General features: G+C 35.8%; 1 protein-coding gene across 3 annotated transcripts in view; it reads left to right on the forward strand.

Annotated features, from left to right (window-relative positions):
• LOC129249386 (uncharacterized) overlaps nucleotides 1–24,564 on the forward strand; it is an 86,488-nt gene that overhangs the window by 47,401 nt on the left and 14,523 nt on the right. The window contains exon 8 of one of the 3 annotated variants that reach the window (XM_054889176.1): nucleotides 15,809–19,814. The exons of the other annotated variants lie outside the window; for them this stretch is intronic. Coding sequence (XP_054745151.1) covers nucleotides 15,809–18,942 — 3,134 coding nt within the window. The 3' untranslated portion in view covers nucleotides 18,943–19,814. Of the gene's footprint in view, nucleotides 1–15,808; nucleotides 19,815–24,564 lie in introns of those variants that run through there. 3 annotated transcript variants of the gene reach the window in all.

Here is a 24,564-nt window from a genome sequence, read left to right on the forward strand (position 1 = left end):
AGCTACTCCTCCTTAAACCATTTTATTTTAAGTGCAAACCCATTGATCTGGTTTACACTTACAATATATTTCTAAGATCGTCAGTATTATTCACGAACGATGAGCCGAAGTATCTAAGCATTGCCAAGCGTGGCAGTGGCAGAGAAGATGTCTGTCAGACTCTTTCTCCTCCTCATTTTTGCAGCTGCTGCTATAGTCGAAATGAGGTACGTTCAATCTTTGATCATGTCGACCTAGGGACAGTGATCAAAGTAACTAAAATAAAGATGTTTTTCCTTGGCCGATTGAGTAGCGCCTGACGTCGCATTTTGGCCAAATTATTTTTGTAGCATTACATGGCAGACTCAAAACAACCCGTCTTATGTTGGCTGAAGTGGCACTTGCTACTTGTACCACGCCGTTTGTAGGTTTAGAGGTGTAAGAGACGCCCGACATTTGCGAGAACATTTACATAAACTGCAAAATAACGAGCTTCGATCATCAAATGATTTTATTTTGTCAACTGAAGAACATTCCATTGGCAATTGCATTGTTGTGGCAATCACAGCTTTCTTCTTATTTTTCTTGCCGCCGATTTTTATTTAAATTTAGAATTTCGAATCAATTCGCAAATTTTAGTTCGTGTTTAATTTTACTTTGCGATCAGCTGTTTTTCGCACTTGCAAATTCTCACAAGTAAAAATTTACAAACTTGCAACTTCCCCTCAAAATGAAATGCTAGTTTGCTCTCTCGCGTTCCCCTACTTCGCAAGTGTTTTGGATACATGAATACCAAAACGTGATAATTTGTAACAATTACAAATACAAAATTGCTTCGTCACTGCAGGAAAACTCTTTCGGTAAATAAACCAAAAAATGCATATCCACTACGATAGCACTTATAAGAATATGGTTTGTTGATTTGACAATTTTTAGTATTTTTCAAACTCACTTTTACTATCAAATTTGTCAGCTTAAAATTTTTAAATTTACACCAAACATTTTGAATTTTGGCATAGTGAGCATTTACCAGCGGCCAAGATGGCGCACCATATAAATTTCACTTTATAAAATTCCACTTTAATAGTTTTAGCAGCAAAAACATTCGCCAGCAATTACGAGGAATGCTGCTGGAGTGACAGTTCTTGGCCGGATATAAATCCGGGCCGTTTAGAAACGACTGCTCTTGCTTAATTCTACTTAGATTATTAGTAAAAATTCCTTTTCTACTTACACTATGCATGCTCTTTATGTCCATTTAAGTTTTTTTTTCGAAAATAATTTCTTTTCCACTCTTTAACAAGCCACTAAAAAGTTCAAGTATAGCAGGCAAAATTATCCAAACTACTTCTTCAGCCATTTAAACACACAAACCTACACTCAAATCATCCGACCAATTGTGAACAAGGTTCCTTTTATTACACAAATTTGCTAAAAAACGAAAATATGTATTAAACAAAATCACAATTATAAAAGGCCAAAGAGTTTTTTGGACTATTTAAACTAAATTATAAAATTTAAAATAATGAAAAAATGTAGAAAACAGTACCTTAAAAATGTAAACGAAAATTGAACTCACCAAATGCAATGCGTATGACTATTTTCTTAAACTGAAAAGCATTAAATAAGCAAATAAAAAATTTGTTGTCTTAATAGAAACAGAATTAAAGAATTAAAAAACAAAACATACATGAGCTTAAGTAAGAGAATATTAAGAAGAAGAAGAAGTATTTTAAAATGTAAAGCAGAAATGAGCAAAGATTGTGATTCACAAAAACAAACAACTGTATTAAAATGTGCAGGTGAAGAAAATAAAAAACCAATATAAATAAAACATTAAAGCAATTCCAGGAGCGTAGCAAGCAAAGATTTGTGTAAGTGAAAATTATTGTAAATGCAAAATGTGACCTATAATTTAGTAGCATAATCAGCACTCTTCCCCGATATCCCTTATAAATACTTAAACCGCAAGCAACAAGAACTAGATTTTAGTCAGTGAAACAAATGCGCCTGCAACATTTCAGCTAGGCTGATATACATACATGCATACATATGTATGTGTGTGCTATATTTATGTAATGTAATAACTAAAAAACTAAGCAACTAAAGGCATTAAAAGAATGAAATTATCTACGTAAATAATTTAAAGTATTGCGTTCGTTTTAGAGAAAAACTCTATTACAATATATTATAAACTATATATATATATATAATTATTATAATTATGAAAATATACTTAAATCTATTCAATTACCAAAAAACGCTATGCAAATTATTCACCATCAAAAGCAAATAACAAAAACTACAACTGGGCTTCGTTCTTATTCACCAACATAACATAAACTCATGCCTACATACACACATATATACATACAAGTAATAATTAGTATTTGTTTTTAACAGGATGGGAGGTGAGAACTAATATACAGCAAAAGAGAAATGTTATTTCTCTAAATCAAACTGAATTTCATAAACTTGTGATATCTACATATAACTTTACTAAACAAAAAAATATGCACTATTTAATTTTTATAAACTTATTGACTTTTTTTAACCTTAAATCTAGCTTAGGTTAGGTTGTAGCGGCTGTCCACTATGAGATACACTCAGACTCACAGCCCAATGTGTAACTCTCACTGAGAGTAGTGCTCTCATCTTACCAATGAAGTGAGCCCCGATAAACCAGTATTCTCCTTCAAGTGCCCTTTCACACATTTCGTTTTCTCAACTGGCTGTCAAAGGCGAATTCGCTAGTTTCGTAACCGCAATGTGGGTGTAGAAATCCACTATTTTCAAAGCTACTACTGCCAGTGAGAAAGACCAACTGTTTTGTTTTGTTTATATTTACATACCCTTAACCCTTTATGGTCGTATTAAATTTGGTAATGGGGTCGGAATTACCATAATTTCCTTTGAATGAGCAGTGATGCATGATAACATATAAGATTATGAAGGATAAACAAGATTTATTAATTCTATAAATAAATACATTATGAAATTAGTATGGTTCCTTACTGTGATGGCTGAAAGTAGACACGTACGGCTCCAAAGGGTTAATTGTGCCAGTGTGTGACCCACGAGCGTTATTGCGCTGCATACAATGCTGTTAAAGGCTCTCTTGATGTCTATGAATGCTAGCAACGAATATTCGTTGAACGCTGGTGACTTTTCTCTCAGCAATACGTATACTTCTGCATATGGATTTATCATTCATTTATGCGTACTGTGTGGTTTTTGGCCTATTTAGCGATACATTTCTCCGATGTGATGTTCTCACTACAATCATTAGATAAAACGTATTTTCTTATTATATTTTCAAATGACATTTTTTTTACACTATGCGAGAAAGCTATGTGGATTCAAATCGAACATCTCAAAGACTTACCACAAAAATCATAGAAGTACTAATTTTTGACACATCTTTGCCTAATTTTCTACTATGAAAAAAATCTCGTGAAGACCATCTGCCGTTCAAAAACGGCATGAAAATTTAGGATGCACCATTTTTGTAGAGAAATGGGGATCTACAAGTAGACTAAAAAAACGGCGAGATGTGTATTATGGCTCTCTAATTTAAGTCAAGAGTTGAGACGATAACTGTATTGTATGCATACTTATATATGTATGCGTTATAACCGGGTCAGCATAATGAATATTTTAAATACTCTTAAATATTTTCTCTTATACGAGTAAATTTGTTATGAGTATTTATTGAAAAATAATTGCACTTTGCGGCAGCAAAAAAAGACAAAAATATTTCCTATATTTCTTCCACCGTGTAGGTGATTTTGGCTCTAATTTTTCAAATTTATTATTTTTTATTTTTTCCCTTTATCTTAAAAAAAAAATAAGTTTAATTAATTAATTAAAAGAAGGCGAGAACGCCGCTGTGTTGCTAAAAGTCAATTTTTTTTACAGTATATTGAATTCTTCCTAATTTGTTTTCAAGTTGATCGAAATTATTTGAAAAAACTCGTATACAACTATATTTAACATTAATATTGTCTTTAAGACTTTGGAAACATTGTGGAACATTTTAACCTAATATTCCTTACTTTGTGGTTCATTTTGACCCTTATTTTTGAAAATCTTAAAAATTTTAAGTTTCTAGGATCGATAGAGGATTAAAATATTCCACAAAAATATTCCCCAGAAAATTTCAGTAAGGGTCTTCTCCAACGGAAATAGTGTGCAGTAACGGTATAATTTGTTTCTAACACTACTAAATAGAGCTGGCATTACTTATGTACTCGTACTTTCATATGAATAAAACGTGCTTACATTTTACCTTATCAGTGGAAGCTCAGATGTTGTAATGACAAGTGTGAAGTGAAAAAATAGTTTAATTAATTTTTAACTTATTTAATATAGTTGCAAACTGAATAAGTGGCCAAAAGCAAAACGGCGGCTAACTAAAGGGATTTTTTAAGAGCTATAGAAAAGTTTTCCAAAAAAACACACGTAAAATTCAGAAAAATGCATGAGATTTTTATTTAAATCGATAGTACAGTCCATATAATTTAATGTTTGAAGATTATTTCATGCAAATGTTGACCGCGACTGCGCTTCAAATGGTCCATCCGCTTAGTCCAATTTTGGCATACTCTTTCCAATGTTTCGACCGGTATCTCACATATAAATGCTTTAATGTTGTCTTCCAATGCGTTAATTGAAACAGGCTTGTCTGAATAGACATGAGCTTTAACATAGCCCCACAAAAAATAATCTAAAGGCGTTATATCGCACGATCTGGGTGGCCAATTGACAGGTCCCGAACGTGTAATAAAATGTTCACCGAACTCGCCTCTCAACAAGTCCATTGTTACGCGTGCTGTGTGGCATGTGGCACCGTCTTGCTAAAACCACATGGCATGCAAGTCAAGCTCTTGCATTTTGGGCAACAAAAAGTTGGATGTCATTTCACGGTAGCGCTCACCATTCACATTTACGTTACATTGGTAGCTCTTGCAATTCTTCTGGCTGATCTCACTCCAAAATCGACAATTCTGCTTATTTACGTACCAATTGATTCAAAAATGAGCTTCGTCGCTGAACACAATTTTTTGATAAAAAAGTAGATCTTAAACTTTCTTTACAGAACACGAATTTTTATAATAAAATTCAATAATTTGCAAGCGTTGTTCGTTTGTAAGACTATTCATGGTTCAATTATAGACCAAACTTGACAGTGAAACAAAACACGAAACGTGCGTCAGCTGTTTAAACCAACTGTTTAAAAAGATAGCTAAAAAATCACCCTTTAGTAGTGGATGATGTTGTTGCTGTTGTAGCAACTCACAGTGCACTATGGGCTGGCATCAAGGAAAAGCGGCCATAAATCGAAATCAAAACATTTTTTCGTGAAACTTGGTATATAAATGTTTTTGGGGTCGCTGATGTCGAATCTGAAATCAGATTTTAGAAATTCAATATGGCGGATCCAATATGGCGACCGAAAATTTAAAAAATCCATATTTTTATACAAATATTTGCATACAGGGGTTTTCGAGGTCGCTGATTTCGAATCTGGACTCAGGATTTAAAAATTCAATATGGCGGATCCAATATGGCGACCGAAATTTTAAAAAATCAATTTTTTTATACAAATATTTGCATACAGGGGTTTTCGAGGTCACTGATTTCGAATCTGGACTCAGAATTTAAAAATTCAATATGGCGGATCCAATATGGCGGCCGAAATTAAAAAAAATCAATTTTTTATACAAATATTTGCATAAAGGGGTTTTCGAGGTCGCTGATTTCGAATCTGGACTCAGAATTTGAAAAATCTTTATACCAAGCGCCTAAGTTGAAAATTCCAGCACTTTCATAAGCCTGTTATTAGCCTGCAAAGTTTGGTGAACATTTGCAGTTTCCAGAGCCTACCACGAGGAGGTTACAGGTTTAGAAGACTCCACTTTTTTTTTTTTTTTTTTTTAATTTTTTTTTTTTTTTTTATTTTTTCTTTATTTTTTAAATTTTTTTTTACGGTTTTTTGGTTTTTTTTTATTAAAACGATTTTTTTTTAAGATTTTTTTATTTTATATTTTTCTTAATTTGAAAATTAAAGATATTTTAGGAAAATAAAATTGATTTCAACTGAAAATATTTTTTTTTGCTTTTTTAAGATTTTTTTTTTTAATTTTTTTATATTTTTATATTTTTTTTATGATTTACTTTTTTTTTATCTCTTTTGAGGAGTGGCCGTTACTCTTCACTTTGCGAAACCTCTGGTAATGCGAGTAATGCAATTACTGCAGATGGAAGAGGCAATTTTTTTCGTTTTTGTAGTCGTGAACTCAAGCTATGAGACGCTATTAGTGGATCTGAGGAATCCATAGAACGCAAGAACATATCTTGCATTGTAGCTTCTCGACTACATTTCCGACTGTGCCGCTCACGGTAACACTTATAATTTTTATTGCGGGCTTCAGAAGCTTCTTCTGCAAACATTCCTACAGGTAAAATACTATTTTCTATAATCGCAGAGCCGTGAATTAATATTTTATGAACCGTCGCAGGCATAAAATACCAATTGTAGTTCGCAACATAAATTCTTGCAGTCTGATGGCACAGTATATTGAATTTATTAGGATCTATCGGCAGATGGCAGGATAAAGCCATTAATATTATTGAAAAGTTGGTTACTAATTCTGTATTCAACTCTAAACAATTTGCAAAGACTTCTGAATTTTGAAAAGCCCGACGAGCTGAATTGCCATCATTACTGTTTCCGCAACCTCTATCCTTGGGCATGTCCACTTTCAATCCCAATTTCTTCCACAAAATATCTTGTATTTCTGCTTTTCTGCGCGAATATTCTTTTTTATCAACTTCGTTTGAGACTCTCCACTTTCTTATATTTTTCCTGTATGAAATATTTAAACAGCATTCCAAAATTTTAATCCAAGCGTGCAATGGACTTATGCCATGCTGCAGGGAGCCAGTAATTGGTAAGAAAACATCTGTCGCAATATTGGAAAGATCATTGAATTGTTTTGGTGTCGCGTGGCAAATTGGACATGACTGTGATGATGTTGTGTCAGTAAGTGCATTTAAAACTTTACCATCTATTAGAGTCATATGCAAAGAAAAATGTAAACGTATACGAAAATGTTGTACCTCAATTTCCAAGCACTCGAGCTTATTAATTTGTTCGTCCATTATTTGCTTTTGTGATTTAATAATTTCAGTAGTTTCTTTTATCCATTTAAGTGAAATTGGGCGACAAAATTTTTCAGATTGAGAAATAGCGTTGTTCCACAAAATGGTCCCATTTGACGTTACTAATCTTAAAGGAATGCATGTACAAGCAAGTAAATTTGTATCAACTTTTTCTACACTTGATTCAGAATAAGGTTGTTTGAATGATGGAAATCCACTGGTTCCATCAAACCCCCAAGAAAAAATAAAAACAGCTTCAATGTCGCAAAAATTAGACTTCTGTGCATATAAAAGTACTACTTCTTGCTGCAACTCGGCAATTCTTCTGGCAGTATGATTTAAAAGCGCTTGAAGATCGCACTTAGCTTCATTCTCATTTATTTGAATGAATTCTTTTAGAGGTCTACATTGCTCTTTAGCTTCCTTTAATCGATCGTAAGGAGGCCAAACATCAGCTCCGCTTAATTTTGTTGCTAACCTTATATTTGTATAAACTGATTTTGAAAGCCCATTATCGATCAAAAAAGCCAGAGCTTCTTCAGGAGATTTCACAATAAGTGAAAGCGTGGCTTACTGGAACTTTACCGAACTTAATTCGCACTCCTGAGACTTTATTGCAGCTTGTCGTGCCGCCTATAATATTTTTAGAGGATCGTTTTCACATTGCTGGCTTATTTTTGCAATTGCCCGCCGCTTCGATCGATCTGACATTTTTTCAAATTCAACACATGGGCGACCACGTTTCAAGGAAGAAGAATCGGAACTAGACTTTATTCTTAATTCTGGAATGAGAAACTGTGAATTAATCCATTCGACATTTTTCTCTGTAAATGATTTATTATTTTTTTTTGGTTTTTTTGTATTTAACCTTTCTTTTAGAAATAAGAGACGCAACCATCTTAACTAAACGCTTAAGATCCTCAGAATGTACCTTATTTTCTTCAATTAGTAATTTATTTAAAATATATTTTACACCGCTTCCTTTTTCAGCATCATTGGCATCTAAAATTTCCTTCTTCGTGAATGTCGCCATTATAATGAAACAGCTTTGATTAAATTGCATTTAACAATGAGCCGACCAACTAAGTTTCGAATTTTCTGAAATTTATTTTTGATTTAATGCCTACTATGTTGTTAGAAGCAAAATTCTAGACATTTAAAAAAACCTTCCCCCAATCAGAATTACGTTCTCCCAACGATTTTTTTAATTTATCATGGCTACTTTGTTACTTTTGTAATGTAAACAAAAAAAACATTTCTATTGGCTGTGTAACGATTTTTTAAAAATATTTTTAATATATCAAAAATGACTCAAATCTGTCAATTCAGTAAAACGTTATGGGCATTTGAACATAGACACAGTACAAAAGCTGTTCAGAGCGCACATACGTTTTTACCGTTATCTCTGAAAATACTAAAAAGCGCACATTTGCGCATTAATAGGTAATAATAGATACTTCAAAGAATATTTTCATATTGAAATTTTGTTAATATCATGGAGTGCCAAAAGTTGCCAGCATTCGACGGCTAAAACTTTTTGGTAAAAAACAACATTTTAAGAATAAAATTAATTTTTTTTCGTCAAGTTCCTTTATTTCAAAGCTTTTTCAGTATAATCTGTGTTGGAATATTCTAACTGAATACAAAAACGTAAAATTTACCAAAAATATTTTGAGCGATATTCGAATTTCGCACTGTTTTTAACTATATGACCAAGTGCAAAAAAAGCCGAAGTATGAATGGTTATCGCCCTTTAATGGCAAAACTACTAAACGAAATTCTCTGAAATTTTGCTCATAGCTGCTCTAAAGTGTATAGCTATCAAAAATATACTCCATTGGTCCCAGTTCCAAAACCGACTTTTGGCCACCTTTCTTGATGCCAGCCCATAGTGCAGTGCCGTGTAGCCACCGATCGTCATCGTGTGACTCATCTAACGGTAGGCCCAGATTAGGTCCACAGGGAGAGGCGTGTTAGGTGAGTGAGAGTAGTGGATGATGTTGTTGAAAAACCGTTAGTGTAGAGAAGGAAAGTCGAGATTTGACGAAGCATTTGTTGGAAAGCCTAAGCTAGCCATCGTTAAAGATAAATATAACCTTCATAGAATCTACACCAAGAAAATTATAGGATGTTAGGAGAAAAGTAGCTAAAATTACAAAATCCCCATACCTCCGAAACGAAGCTTCCCATGCGATATTTTGCTACTATCGCTCGCCCCTATCTTCCCACGTACACGGCCCCACTAAAAGCGGAACATCCTGTTTTTGATTGCTTTGAGTTTCACCCAGCACCAGAGTAATTTTTTTTTGCAAATATTATCGGACACATTACCTGTTAAAATAACTTATTTATGAGATTAAGGATTTGAAGCAATGCAGCTACAACAAACAAAGAGTAGCAGTTTTTTAAATAAATGCTGCTCTCTCATAAAATTTATCTACATATGTATGTCTTATTTTAATTTACGGCTATGAATATCCCATTCAAACCAAGGCACATTGAGTAGATAGTACCAGTAGAGCAGCTGATTTGATTTTTTTTTCTATTTATTTGGGCTCTAAATTGTAAAATTTTGTTTAAATTAGATTGACAGAATCTTTTCTTGTAGATTTTCGCATGTAGAGAGCAAAAGCAAAAACAAACTACATTGCACTTGTTTTTTTTTCTCTCTCTATTGCTACTACCTGTTCAATGTGCATTGATTCAAACACTATAATTTAGTGATTGACAGGCATAAAGTACTAAATGGACTAAAGTCATTTTGAGGGAATTCCACTGAATCGTTCTGTTTCCCTGAAGCACTTGGAAGCATGAAGAAAGAAAAAGATGCCTACGCAAAAATGTACTATCGTATTTAATAGGTACAACGAAGAAAAACGCATTTAATAAAAAATTTTAAACAAAAATTACTTTTAATAAATAAAATTTTTAATAAAAATATAAAATAATTTTTATTAAAAATCAATAATAAATAAAAATAAAATTTATTTTGAATAACAATTTTTAATAAAAATATAAAATACAAAATTTTTAAAAATTACTTTTAATAAAAATAAAATTTATTTTGAATAAAAATTTTTCGTGCAATATTATTTTTGAAAAGCTGCAAAATATTGCTTAAATATATTTTAGCGCAATCAGCTGCGCTGTTGTAGTGTAATAATATTTTCTAATATATAAATATTATATTTATAAATGTAAGAGTATTTGGTAGCTTCCGACGCGCGCACCTAACAAATGCTTGGTACTGCATATTATTGAACACTGTCGTTTATAACAATTAAAACAAATTTATATAATATACATACAAGCATAAATGTACATACATACATAACTAAAATACATACATACGTATACTCACTAATTGAAATCACATAACACAAACACATGGCGGCATTCAAAGGCATTTCTACTTGGTGGGCCATGGAAAAATGGTTTAGATGTTAATTTTTTTTATTAGATATCTAAGCAAAATCTGTTGAATGTGTGCCAAACCGACTAGGATGCAATTTACAGTCGGCAATAGGGCCATTTGAGAGTGAAAGTAGAGCGATTTGCTGTTTGGTAAGCTTTTTTAGTAAATGTTTCATAATTATATACGAGTCTACTAAGAAAAACTTTCATTTCTATAACTTTTGGATTTATTAGAAAATATAAACATTTAAGTAGAAATTAGAACTACTTTGTATATCGAAGTTTTTTAAGTATTTCAAATTATTTATATTTCAACGAATAAGGCAAAACCAGGCATTGAAATTGCTCTGCCACTTTCTAGTTTTCGTTTTTCCTCTCGCTACTACTCTGAACTTGAACAGATAGATGCGTAGTGGAGCATGTAGCGTAAAACGACGATAAATTTTTTTTCCTCCGTCGTTTCGTTACTGCTAGTAGCTCAGTGTACTGATAAAAAAAAAAATTTCAGTACTCTCTGCAGTTGGAGTAGTAGTAGAAAACTTGGAATCGGCCGGAGCGCTACTTGCGAAATTATTCATGTGTTCTCCAGCGGTACCGCTACTACTCTCACTTCTGTTACGCTACTGTTATTCGCCAAGCTGTTGCTTGCAATATATAAACACGATAAATAGCAGTAATATGTAGCGTTTGGGGAAGAATGCTCATCATCATCATCATCATTGTTCCAACAACACCTGCGCGCCATCTCGTCCGATTACTGGATAACGCCTTCACCTGCTTAACCCGAGTTGTGTTCTCTCGCGGTCCACAGTTTCCAGGTTTCCATTAGCCTGTCAGTCGCTTTTCTTCTCGCTGTGAGTGGGTTCAATTCCATTGCCTTCTTCGCTATGTTACCGTTTGCCTTGCGTAAGGTGTGACCAATCCACTTCAATTTCTGTCTTCTAATCTAAATGTGCGGCCGCCGTAGCCGAATGGGTTGGTGCGTGATTACCATTCGGAATTCACAGAGAGGTCGTTGGTTCGAATCTCGGTGAAAGCAAAATTAATAAAAAAACATTTTTCTAATAGCGGTCGCCCCTCGGCAGGCAATGGCAAACCTCCGAGTGTATTTCTGCCATGAAAAAGCTCCTCATAAAAATATCTGCCGTTCGGAGTCGGCTTGAAACTGTAGGTTCCTCCATTTGTGGAACAACATCAAGACGCACACCACAAATAGGAGGAGGAGCTCGGCCAAACACCTAACAGAAGTGTACGCGCCAATTATTTATTTTTTTAATCTAAATGTCTATCCTTACCACGGAGAGGGCATGTTGATCAGGAAATAAATTATTTATAAAAGTAGCGAAATTGCGGTAAGCTAATCCGTGGTTTATTCCCTGCGACAAGGCATCGGCTCGCGCACCTCTTTTTGTGGGCGACTACTTGAACAAAAACACCTTTAATGTTGTTCTGTAAGCTCTGTATGCGCTTTACGAGCTCATGTTTAACTATTTCTTACTTCCACGACACAATTTACCACTTCGAGGTAAGCGTTTTGAGACGGTTCAGACGGCAAATGAGAATTTGCAGAAGAAGCTGAAAGTGATTCCAAAATCGGCCTAAGAAAAGTGTTTGAGAAAGTAGGTGAAATGGTTGAAGTACCAGTCTGGCGGTCCAATTCTGCCTATTTGGAAAGATTGCCGTAGCACGGTCCTCAAACTATAGATCTGTTCGAAATCCGGAGAAATACGGTGTTAACTGCCCGAAAATGCTACCATTCCCTTGAGAGATTGCCTTGGAAATTTAATGGTGTGCGATAAACCTCTTTTAACCTCATTGCATGTTGAACAGCGATGGAAATGTAACGTAAAAGTCGATGGAAGTAAGTGCAAAATGATGTTCAGAGTAGCACTGGGGCAAGTTCTTATATCGAGTGAAAAGGCGCCATTTGAAGTAAAATTTTAATACAAAACAAAATTGTTTCACAGTTTGCTTGGGAGACTATCGTCAATATCCAAAGCATTCACTCCAGTTCAAAAAAGTTATGTTCACGTATTGTACGCCACTTTGCCACCGCGTGGAAAGCTTCAGCACCTTTGGTGCACGATTTAGTTTGTATGAATATTTGTACCCACTTTAGAAGTGGCTCGATTTTGTTCCGCTTCGCCGTTGGATATTCGGTCCATTAAATTTTTTACTTCTTAAGTTCAATGGTACCAGCTGGTAGTTGCAGAGGAAGAGGAAGGGCTCCTAACTGGGGCGCTTTGTTAAACTCGGTCAATACTGTGGAAGCGGTTATCGCGCTAATGAAGAGAGCTCAGGGACACTAACACGTAAAACTTGTTCCAAATTTTCTCAAATTGTTCATGGCGATGAATGCGTAGTTCCTTGCTAGGTAGGTAGGTAGGGTGGTTGTCGTAAGACACACTTAGACCTTCGGCAGGTCCATTGTGATACCACTGGAGCTTATCCTTACTCTACGTGTTCCTTTTCAAACCATCCGGTTGCTTTAATAAACGAGCAGAGCTTCGTTAGTTTTAGATGGGCTATATCCGCTACATCGGTTAGAAATGCTGTATCGAGGGTGCGCAGCCTTCTAGGCTTTCTAGGCTAGGCTTTCACACTCACATAAATGGTGTCTGACTGTTTCCTCTTCTTCTGTATTTAGACAGCTTCTACAGAAATCGAAGTAAGGGAGTCCTAACCTTCTAGCGTGGCTGCCTATTAAGCAATGACCAGTTAAAACACCTATCATTTTTCTTATAGATTCTCTGTTGAATCTTAGCAAGATCTTCGATCGACCGCCATGTCGGCCATGTCTGTCTGCTTAGTTCGCATGTTGTGAGGTTTTGCCAGATTGTATTTGCCTTTTTGATGGTTTCCCTGTCTATAAGTAATTTACAAGTGGCTATGGGCATGGGTACCAGCGCTTTGTCCGGTTCGAGATCGAGCTTTGTACCGGTTCTTGCAAGTTCATCCGCCTTGCAGTTTCCTGCGATGTTCCTGTGGCCTGGTACCCAGATAAGGTGCACCTTGTAGCGCTTAGATACGTCATCTAGTAGTTTAAAACATTCTAGAACTGTTTTTGACGAGTGTGTTTTTGATTCCAGCGCTTTTATTGCTGCTTGACTGTCCGAGTAAATGAAGACTTCATTTGCGGATAATACTCTCGTTTTTATCTCTTTAAGTCCCTCTTTTATGGCAGTGACTTCCGCCTGAAATACACTGCAATGATCAGGTAAGCGAAATGATTGGCATACTCCGAGTTTGTCGGAGTAGACCCCTCCGCCTACTTGGTTGTCTAGTTTTGAGCCATCTGTATAGATGTTTAAGTCATTTATCTTAACAATGAGCCCGTTATCCCATTCCTCTTGTGACAAAGGATTTATCGAAATTGATGTCCTTGGTCCTACAGAAGTCCGTTGTGCTGGGAATGCAGGGGAATTTTTCTAAAATTGAGGAGTGCCCTCTTTGGTACGTTCTCAGTAGGCCGATTTCTCTTAGTCTGAGAGTTGCTTTGGCAGCTGTTTGCTTACCGTACTGCTCTATTGGTAAAATGTTAAGCATAATATTTAGTGCATCTGTGGGTGTGGTTCTGAGGGGCCCGCAGATGCAAAGACTGGCCATTCTTTGTACGTGTGCCATGGTTCTTTTGATGTACAATTTGTCTAAAGCTGGCCACCATACTAATATGCCGTATGTTAGGATTGGTCTGACAATTGCCGTGTAAAGCCAGTATACGATGGATGGGGAGAGACCCCAACTTAGTCCTATTAGCTGTTTACAAGAGTATAGTGCTATTGTCGCCCTTTTTACTCTATCTTCGACATTTGCCTTCCAAGTTAGCTTTCGGTCTAGTATTAGACCTAAGTAGCGGGCCTCATCACTAAATGACAGTGCCGTTCCACCTAGGGTCGGAGGAGCTATATTTGGAATTTTATGCTTCCTGGTAAATAGGATTAGTTCAGTTTTATTGGGGTTGACTCTTAGCCCATTTGCTTTTGACCAGTTTTCAACCATGTTTAGTAAATCTTGCATGACTTCTCTAAGTGTATTGGGGAATTTCCCCCTTACTACCATTGCAACATCGTCCGCATATGCTACGACGTGTTGTCCTCTCTCCTCTAGGCTCTTTAGCAATGAGTTTAGTGCCAGCACCCATAGGAGAGGGGACAGCACACCGCCTTGAGGTGTTCCTCTGCTAACTTTTTTCTTGATCTCTGAGGCCCCTAGGGTTGCGATCACAAATCTGCTCAAGAGCATGTTTTTGATGAACTCAACCAGAGCGCCAGAGATCCCGAAATCCGTCAGTGCCTTTATTATGGTATCCGGTAGGATGTTGTTGAATGCGCCCTCGATATCTAGAAAGGCTACCAGTGTGAATTCTTTATTATACATTGACTTCTCGATTTCTGTAACAAGTGAGTTAAGTGCTGTTTCAGTTGATTTCCCTTTAAAGTACGCATGTTGTGAGATGCTGAGCTTATTAGGGCTGATGTTAGCCTTAATATGCTCTTCTAAAATTCTTTCTAATGTTTTTAGCAGAAAGGAGGATAGGCTAATTGGCCTGAAATCCTTGGGTGTAGTGTGTGAACTTTTTCCCGCTTTAGGGATAAAGACCACTTTTACCTCTTTCCATAGTTCCTTGCTAAAGTCGGGATTATTTATGTGCTGCTATTTCTAATTTTTTTCCATGATTGCATTGACTTTTTCAGTGATTGGACGACCCGAGTGAAGTTTATCCTTAATTTCGACCGTCAAAAACTTTTTTAAGCAGCTTACGCGGCACTCCTACTATTTATGATAGAAGCGCAAAATGTAACGAAAATTTTAATTAATAAAAAAATATATATAAATAGCTAAAATATCTTTAACCGTATTTATCTATTAAATATTAAAACCTGTAAAGTTGATTTTGTTTAGTTGTATTACAATTTTGTTTGTTTTGTATTTTTTGTGTGAATATCGTGCAAAAATCTTAAAAATACTTGGGTCATCAATCCACGAAATCAATGACTCTACAGCATCCCAACCCATGCGCGCTTATAATTCGTCCCCACCCAGGGTCAATTTAGTAGAGAACCAACTATATATCTTCTGTCTTTCTTAGTCATTGTCACCTAATTAGTCAAAAAGCAAATAAAAACTGTAGCTACCACACAAAAATAGTCATTATACGTACTTAAGAGTATGCAAACCTACATACATACGCACCACTACGCTAACTAGTTCATTTTTAATACTGCATAAAAGAACTTAATCTCATTTTCAGCTAAATTCGTCGTCCCCGGTGGTCCACCGGCATCGCTGACACAGTCGTCCAGTGGCGGCGTGAGTGCCAATATGACCGCGGCCTGCGGCACCACTTCATCGACAGCTTCATCTAAATGGCTGCTCTCGCCCACTTTGGAAGTGTCGAGTGAGGAGAAAACTTCGTTGATAAATAATTTAAAAACCGATTCAGAAGGTGGCGCTGGTGGCGGTTTAGATGATGTTCTTGGTTGTGGTGGAGGCGATGTTGATTCCATAGCCACCTTGGCTGGGGTAGCACTTCCTGGTGGTGGTTTTGTCAAACTCCCATTGGACGATCGTAATAAATATGAGAAATTGCGCAGTAACGATAATCCCACTTCGGATGATTCCGATTCGGAATTCTTTCAAGAAGACTATGGCAATACGACTGGCCCTAGCAGCACGAAAGCGATTTTCAAACAAATTGTTACCAACAACATACCAGATACTATACACAAGATACAGCAGGCCGCCTATCACAAAGTCGACAAGACACAGCTAAAAGTGCCCATCGTCAAGAAATTACGTCATTCCACAAGGAAGCCGACAACGGCGGCTCAACAGGCCGCACAGCAAGTGAATGCCGCTTTGGAGCAGCATGAGCAACAGCAGCAGCAAGCGGCCGCTATTGCTGCCGCTGCAGCCGCAGCATCGGGCGCCAAGTCGGATGGTGAGGACTCGATTGGTTCGGCGAGCGATTTGCGTGCCGAGGATGATGACTTTTTCGACGAGAACGATGTGCGTACACGCAATACGCGACTCCGTCGCCCTGTTATGGATGTGGATGGGATAAGTGAAAGTGTGAAGACGTGCAGCTCGTCGGCATACCACGCGGAGTGCGAGAGCGTCACTACGCATGAAGATGATGTGAGTAGAGTGTTGGTTAAGGTGCGTATGCGCAAGAAGGACCGCACAGCCGCTGCTGTGGCAGCTGCTGCCGAAGCGAGTGGCATTATTGCCAGCCGCGAAGACGAAAGCGAACTTAGTCCTACGTCTAACGAATTTCTAAATAAGCTCGGTGATAAGCCGCTGTTACTCGACGATGAATTGGATTATGGCTCTGGCGATTCCGATTCGAAAGGTAAAAGTAGTAATGAAACGGAAGAGTCACCCGAAAGTGGTCCGGCGCCTAATTTGTTGGAGAATGCAAATACCAAACCAGAGGAGTTGGATGTATTTGCGATGGCGCCTTTTAAAATGCCTGTTGGTTTACCTTTGAAGAAACGTACTTCAAAAAGTAACCGCGTGCCGCCGAAAGTGCCGGCGCGCAATCCCCCCGTGCAGTCACATTCTGCGGAAATTTGGACATCAACGCCAGTGAAGGGCGCGGGTAATCGCACCAGTTCGGTAGATAATTTTGCCAACTTTCCTTCTGGTCCCTCGCCGCATTTGGATGAGTTCAACGAGCCGATTTTCAATCCTTTCGTCGAGCCAGTAGTTGCACGGTCCATTGTAACGCCCAAACCGCCTGTACAAAGTGCATCCAATTTCGGCACAGTGACCGTTATATCATCAGCAGCAGCGGAGCCGATTGCAAATGCAAAACCTATAACTGCGCCTGCAAAGTCAGCGGCCACGACGACTTTTGTAACCAATTTCGCAGCAACGGAGCGCCCGATTGCTGAGCCGAAGTTTCCGAATAGTGCAGTGCATGCGCAAGAACAAGACCTCTTTGGCTCGGAGCCATTTCCACAGGTAATTCGTAAATGTATTATTGTAAACTCCACAGATGGCGGCAAAGAAAGCACCAATCAAAATAAGCACAGCAACAATATTGTGCAAATCAAACAAGCCCAAGTCGCCACACCCGCGAACCCAGTGGTCCCAGCACAAACTCAACATTCCAATGTGGCAACGATTCCCACCTTTGCCACGCTTACAAGTGCGGCGCCCAACGCCACCGTGCCCCAACTTGTCACAATCAATCACTCAATCATTATAAACAAAACTCCCGAACCTTTGCCGAACTCTTCACTGCAATATCGCAACAACATCAATTCACTCCAACAAAATGCCGCCACGACTGCGTTCGCCGTAGGTGCAACGGCAGGTGGCAGTGCCTATATAAAATTACCTGCAACTGCAACGCCGAACACTACCAACATTGCATGCGCCAAGCTTGTCAATGTCAATGTACCCCCGCCAAATACGGCATCTATCAATATACCCGGCCCCCCTGCCGCCGCCATTCACAAGCAATCTCTCAAAGTTAATGCTCATGTTCCTAGCACACACGGTGTCGTGCTCGCCATCCCTGGGAGTGCCCCCTCCTCCGTCTCCAACACCGCCTCCGTCTCGAAATCCGCATATGCGCTAAGCAATAGCTCCATAGCGTCTTCCAGCACAGTTGCGCATTTGCAACCGTCCGATCACCAGTCATTGTTTCCCATTGCCGATAATGGTTTCGTACAAATCTCTCAAGATCGTTGTTCGGACTTTGCGTCAGATGATGAGGCGGAACCAGTAGTTTCACATGGATCGCATGCCACTGATATGAGTGCAGCCACATCAAGAACCACGCCACCAACTTCATCAGCGGCGACTGGGATCCTCAACAACAGCACCGCCATGTCCACGGCAAAGCCAAAAAAAGAAAAGTCCCATTTAGGTGTGAGAACTTTGCCGGCTAAAATAACACAAAAAGTTAAGGGTCACACCTATAAAAAGGTTGTGTCCGCAAGTGTACTCGGCTCGACTTCGTCGCTCACTTCGAGCAGTAAACAAAAACATCAACGCCTACAGAGTCAGTCACATGAAGATGACGACGACGACGAGGACAATGAGGAGAATTTCAAAAATCGATCTACAACAAACACCGCAAGCAATTTAACAAAACATTCCAAACATGCAACCAGTACCGGCAGCACGAGTAGCGCCAAAGGCACAAGTGCCTCGGCCAATTCGGCAATGTCGAATAGCTTCCAATCGAATACAATACAAAATTCAGCGAAAACTGGTTTTAGTAATATGAGTTTCGAAGATTTCCCCTCCGATCAAGAGATCGATCGGCTGTCGAAAACCCTACCATTCGAGGTGGTACGCAACGAGAAAATGCTGTTGGAAGCCGAAAAGAAATTCGGCTCGTTGAAACGACGTAACAATTTATTCTCCTAGAAGCGAATTGCCGAAACGAAACGATCGTTGAAACGCGAATTTAAGCAAGTACTACAAAAAGTATTGAAAAATTCCAAGGACTAATAAATGAAGTCAATTAATAGAGAATGTTTATATGTATGTACGTAGAATTAAGTGTAGAGATGTAAGTGTGAAACACAAATGTGAATTGATGAAATATATGAAAATGAGTAAAATGGGTGTGAAAAGAGTAGTGTAATAAAGAATATTTTGTAATGCACTGTGTATGCGAAAAATAACGAAAATAATGAAAATATGAAAATATGAAAAAAGAGTATTCGCATAATGCCGTAAAAATGTGCATATGTCATCGTGTATCGTCAGTATGGCGCCATTCTAAGCAGTATTCTCAATTTAGTATCTTTTTTTTAATTTATTTCAAAATGATTTATCACAGTTTGACCAAGGTCAGAGACAGTAAAAGAAATAAATATAATGTTGATTTTCAAATATAATATTTTCGCAAAATCAAATAATATTAACTTTTCCAGGCAAATTTTTGGTTACACAACTGCCAGCGTAGGGTAAAAATTTAGCACAAAATAATTAATAATTAAAAAATTCTAAAGCTTCATATAAATATATACTTTTTTGTTATCTTTTAAGGAGTATATATCACTTTTCCTAGCACATAGGAAACACATTTTTATAAGTACATAGAAACTCGCTAATTAAACATAACAAAGAGCCAAAACTTTTTCGAATTTATAATTTTACGGTGTGAACATCTTTTTTACTCCATTTACTCCACCATGTCAGTTAAGGGTTAATAATTATTTTGTCATTTTTTGTATATGAATCCAAAATAAAGAGTTATTTTATATCTGTGGAATGAAAATTGGTTATTTTTAATTTTTATGTAAAAAAAAACAATAAAAGTAGTTTCCGTTGTTTTTTTTTTGTTTTTGTTTTTTGTACATTGCAAAAACGAAAAGCTCTAATATGAGGATAAGTTGAAATTGTACCAATAATGTTGACATTAAAATGGAATTTGTTATTTTTAATTTTTATGTGAAAAAAAGAAAAAACAAAACAATAAAAGTAGATTCCGTTATTGTTTGTTTTTGTTTTTTGCTTGCACATTGGAAAAACGAAAAGCTCTTCGTTGAAAATATACCAACAATGTTAACATTAATTAAATAATAAGTATCGATGTCTCGATATATCGATATATCGATTATTTCACCGAAAGCTAGTGAACAGCATTATTTTTAATGCAGCAAATCGGTCATATGACAAGAAGAATTTTATCGGTAAATGGGCAATCGATATCTACAAACAGTATCGATATGGCATAATATTCAATTACATTTATATTCCGGTAATTTAATTAAGAAAAAGTTTTTTTCTTTGCCTATGTTTTCTGCATCACAAATTGACAGCTGGGAAAAGTATATAAACCTAATTCTTACACAATAGGTAAGGTAAGGTTAGCCCGGCTAGCATTAAGGGGGTCTTCTAGTCTAGAGGCCCGAATTTCGAGCATTTTTTGACGATGAATAAAAAAAAAGCTATTGATATTTTTGAGATACATTTTTTTATCATTTATTTATTTATATTTTAGGAGCACACAAAATAAATTTGAAAAAAAAAAATGAATTTTGATAGAGTTATGCGTCCTTGAAGTGGAAGGGGGGAAAAAAAGGCAGTGCCCTCGTCGTCACGATTTCTACCCTTGTGGTCATCTGAAAAAAAAAAATACAAATTCTTAATTAATATGAATGTCATTATCGTATGAACCAGAAAAAACGGAAAAAAAAATTTTTTCCATAAAATGGCGGCTACTCAAAAAATTTAGGTCGATTTTTCTCTTATTTTTAAGCTTTCTCGAATTGTTTACACATATTAAAAAATTGAAATTTCCAGTTTTTCGAGGTTCATACGATAGAGATATATTTAAGGAATATTCATGACAAATTTCAAGCAAATCGGTTGATTAGAACTTGAGATATCGTGACAACCGTATCGAACGAAGTAGTTCGAGAAACACGCGTTTAAAGTTTTACCGTCCCCTCAAATCAGTTTAGCTGCCACGTCACTAAAATCGTTGTAGCTTCGAAAATAATTCGAATTTTGAAAAATCCTTTTAGGGAGATATTTTTGAATAGTTAAACTATCAAATTATGAAAAAAAAAAATTTTCGATTTTTTCAAATTTCTAGACTAGAAGACCCCCTTAAGCCATGCATAGACCTTTTCGTCCCTTTGGTATCAAAATAGCCTATAAATTTTTTGATGTTTTGAGAAAATGAATTTCAAACTTTTTGTCGAAAGTAGCTCTCACTCAAATCTCGTTATGTCTGTAAATATTTATTATTTTTTGACTGACGTTTTGACCCACTTTGTGGAACTAGAATTTGACAAAATTTTGACCACATATAAAATCGACGATGGAGAATCCAAAAATTCAATAAAAAAATAATAGACTATGAGCACATAGGCTATTGTTATACTAAGGGGACGTTTTGGTCTCTAGCGACACCAGATGGGGAGACTGGCCTTTATTAAGATTTAAAGCAGTCATGACGTAGGATGTCAACGCTTTTATCAAACCTAAACAGCGCAGGAGGATCTATTTTTAAGATATCCTCCAGACACTCAAACTGTGTGGCTGCCAGGCATTTCGAACGCGTTTTTGAAAATGCCGTACAAATAGATACGTTCCCAAAAAATTCGTGTGAAAAAAATCGTGTAAAAAGAGAATAATGTGAAAAGAATATTAAAACAATATTTTTAGAGTTCACTTAAGAATTTATTTCGTGCTTGCACATTTTAATTCAAGTCTCAAAGACTTTTCCTGAGACTAATTTAAACGCTTTGTATTTGCTCTATGAGATTCCAGAATAATTAAAAAATGTTGTAAATCGTGTTAAAACAAAACAATTCATCTAAAAATTAAATTCTCGTGTCAAATTAAATTCGTGTAAAAGGATAATAAAGGAGAAAGGCCGCCGTAGCCGAATTGGTTGGTCCATGCGTAACATTCGGTATTGCTCGGATTCGTAACCTCGGGCATGAAACAGCAAATAATAGAAAAAAACAAAAATGGTTCTAATAGCGGTCGGCCATCGGCAGACAATGTCAAACATCTCCAAATGTATTTCTACGCTGAAAAAGCTCCTTATAAAAAACAACACCAACTGCCTAGTATGCCGTTAGGAAGCGGCATAATGCTGTAGGTATCCTTCAATTGTGGAAAAACATCGATACGCGCACTTCATGTAGGAGAAGAAGGCGGAGCTTGGCCAAACACACACAAAAAGGTTGGAGGCGGCAATTGTTTAAAGTCAACGTCAAAAGAAAGTGTACACATACACGCAGGACATGTTTTGACTAATGCACTGATTGTTGAGAATTTTATTCGGACGCGGCCTTGTTCATTTTTTCAAGTGTAGACAAGTCTTGACTATTTATCACGTTGATTTTTGAGAATTGTTTTCAGTCGCGGTCTAATATTAAGGCGAACTCCACATTTTTGGCATTTGCAGTTTATTATTCTAAAATTCAGTGATATAAAAAACTGCATATCCGAAAATTTTTCTAAAAATTCTGAGTGAAACGTTCGATGCAAATTCCCCACATTTTTACAAATTTTGTACAAAGTGCAAAAACTTGCTTTATATGATTTTTGTTGTAGTATAAACTATATTTTTATACAAAAATACATGAAATTACAAAATAAATAAATAAATAAATAGACAAAGCTTATAAATAGGTATGTGGTGCGCTCTTTCTTTTGACGCTGACGGTATGTTAAACAAAGTCGGGTTAGTTACACCATTTGCAAGTATAACTCAAGAATCGTTTAACCGATTTTTATGATCTTTGATGTGTTGAATTCTCCTCCCCTCCAAATGGCAGAATAAAAATTAAAATAACGAAAAAAATGCCCGAAAAACAAAAATTGAATTTCTCAAAAATTTTGTACGGAACGGCGTTTTTGATGACATTTTGTGAACGGAGAAAAGCAGTTAAGCAACATTTTCTTTTTACCTCCACCATCTGAGCCATTCATTGCAAAGTAACAAGAATACGACATTTTTGACCAAACGAACGGATTGATTTCGTTTCTATCGAATTTTTGCAATTTCGTTTCAGCGAGGGGCGAGCTCAACAACAAAGCAGAGAACGAAGTGTTCACGAATATCACTGCTAACCGTAAAATGCACAGTGGGTTGACTGAATGAGTAATTCTTGAGATAGATTATCCGATATATAATTTCATGGCATGCATTTTTTGAATAAGAAAACCAGAATTTGTCCTCCGCGGCTACGAGTTACAGACTCCATTCGATCAACCCAATTTTTGACTACTTTTTCCAATAAATCTGGTCGTATGGCGTCAATGGTGGTTTGAATATTGCCAGAAATTGTTTGTTAAGCTCACCTTGTGGCAAAAAAATATTCTAGACTAATTCGGGTAATGAAAGACAGTCGACGGTCTCTCTTAAATGTAATTAAATTATATGTACGCCTCATCCAAATATTTGGATATCTTCTACATTGAAGTGTTGCTGCTGGAAATTATATCGATAAATGTAATATCGATATTTATTTATTAATTCAAATTATTGATTGTTCGACCGATAATTTACCGAAACATAACAGTTAAAACAAACAGTTAAAAAAATAGAAAATTCAACTGAGGCGTGCAATTTTAAATGTCCCATTAAAAAATATGGGTTTCGAAATTCGAAATATGAAAGACTAAGCAATTTATTTTGTGGAAAATGTCGATATATTGATGCATCGATACATTTTAATTGAGTTATAGATTTTTTTCAACTACTTAACTTCTTTCATTTTATGCTGAAATTAAAAAATTTATTAATGAAAAATAAGCAAAAATTTATTAATAAATTTCTACATAAAAGTAAAAAATTATAATGATTTTTACAAAAGTTATGAATCATCTCTTATTTAAAAAAAAAATCAGAAAATTTAACTGGGGCGTGCCATTTTAAATGTCTCATAAAAAAATATCGGCTTACAAATTTGAAATATCACAGATTAACCAATTATTTTATAGAAAATATCGATATATTGATGTATCGATACATTTTAACTGAGTCAAAGATTTTTTTCAACTACTTAACTCCTTTCATTTTTTATATTTTTCAGTATCTACGTTGAAAATAAAAAATTTGTTTATAAATTTATAAAACTATTAATACAGTTTTTGATAAAAGTAAAAAATTAGCATGATTTTTACCAGAATTGTAATCTTACTTTCAAACAACAAAAAAAAAAAAGAATGATAATAATTAAAAAAAGGATTCCATTCAGAAAAGAAAAGTAATTATTATTTTTTTTTAAGTAACTTACGTTAAAAGCAAAAAATGTAAAAAAAAAATTGAAAATAAGCAAAAATTTAGTTTTTCACAAAAGTAAAAAAATTTGAATGTATTTTACAAAAATTAAAATCTTTTTAAAAAATAATAATAATAATAATAATTTAAAAAAAGATTCCTCTCAGAAAAGAAAAATTATTATTAATTTATTATAAGTTTTAATTAATTTTTTATATTTTTTAATTCGAAATATCAAAGGCTAACCAATTATTTTATGAAAAATATCGATATATTGATGTAGCGATACATTT

Source organism: Anastrepha obliqua, chromosome 5, assembly GCF_027943255.1.
Source record: "Anastrepha obliqua isolate idAnaObli1 chromosome 5, idAnaObli1_1.0, whole genome shotgun sequence".
Taxonomy (NCBI): Eukaryota; Metazoa; Arthropoda; class Insecta; order Diptera; family Tephritidae; genus Anastrepha; species Anastrepha obliqua.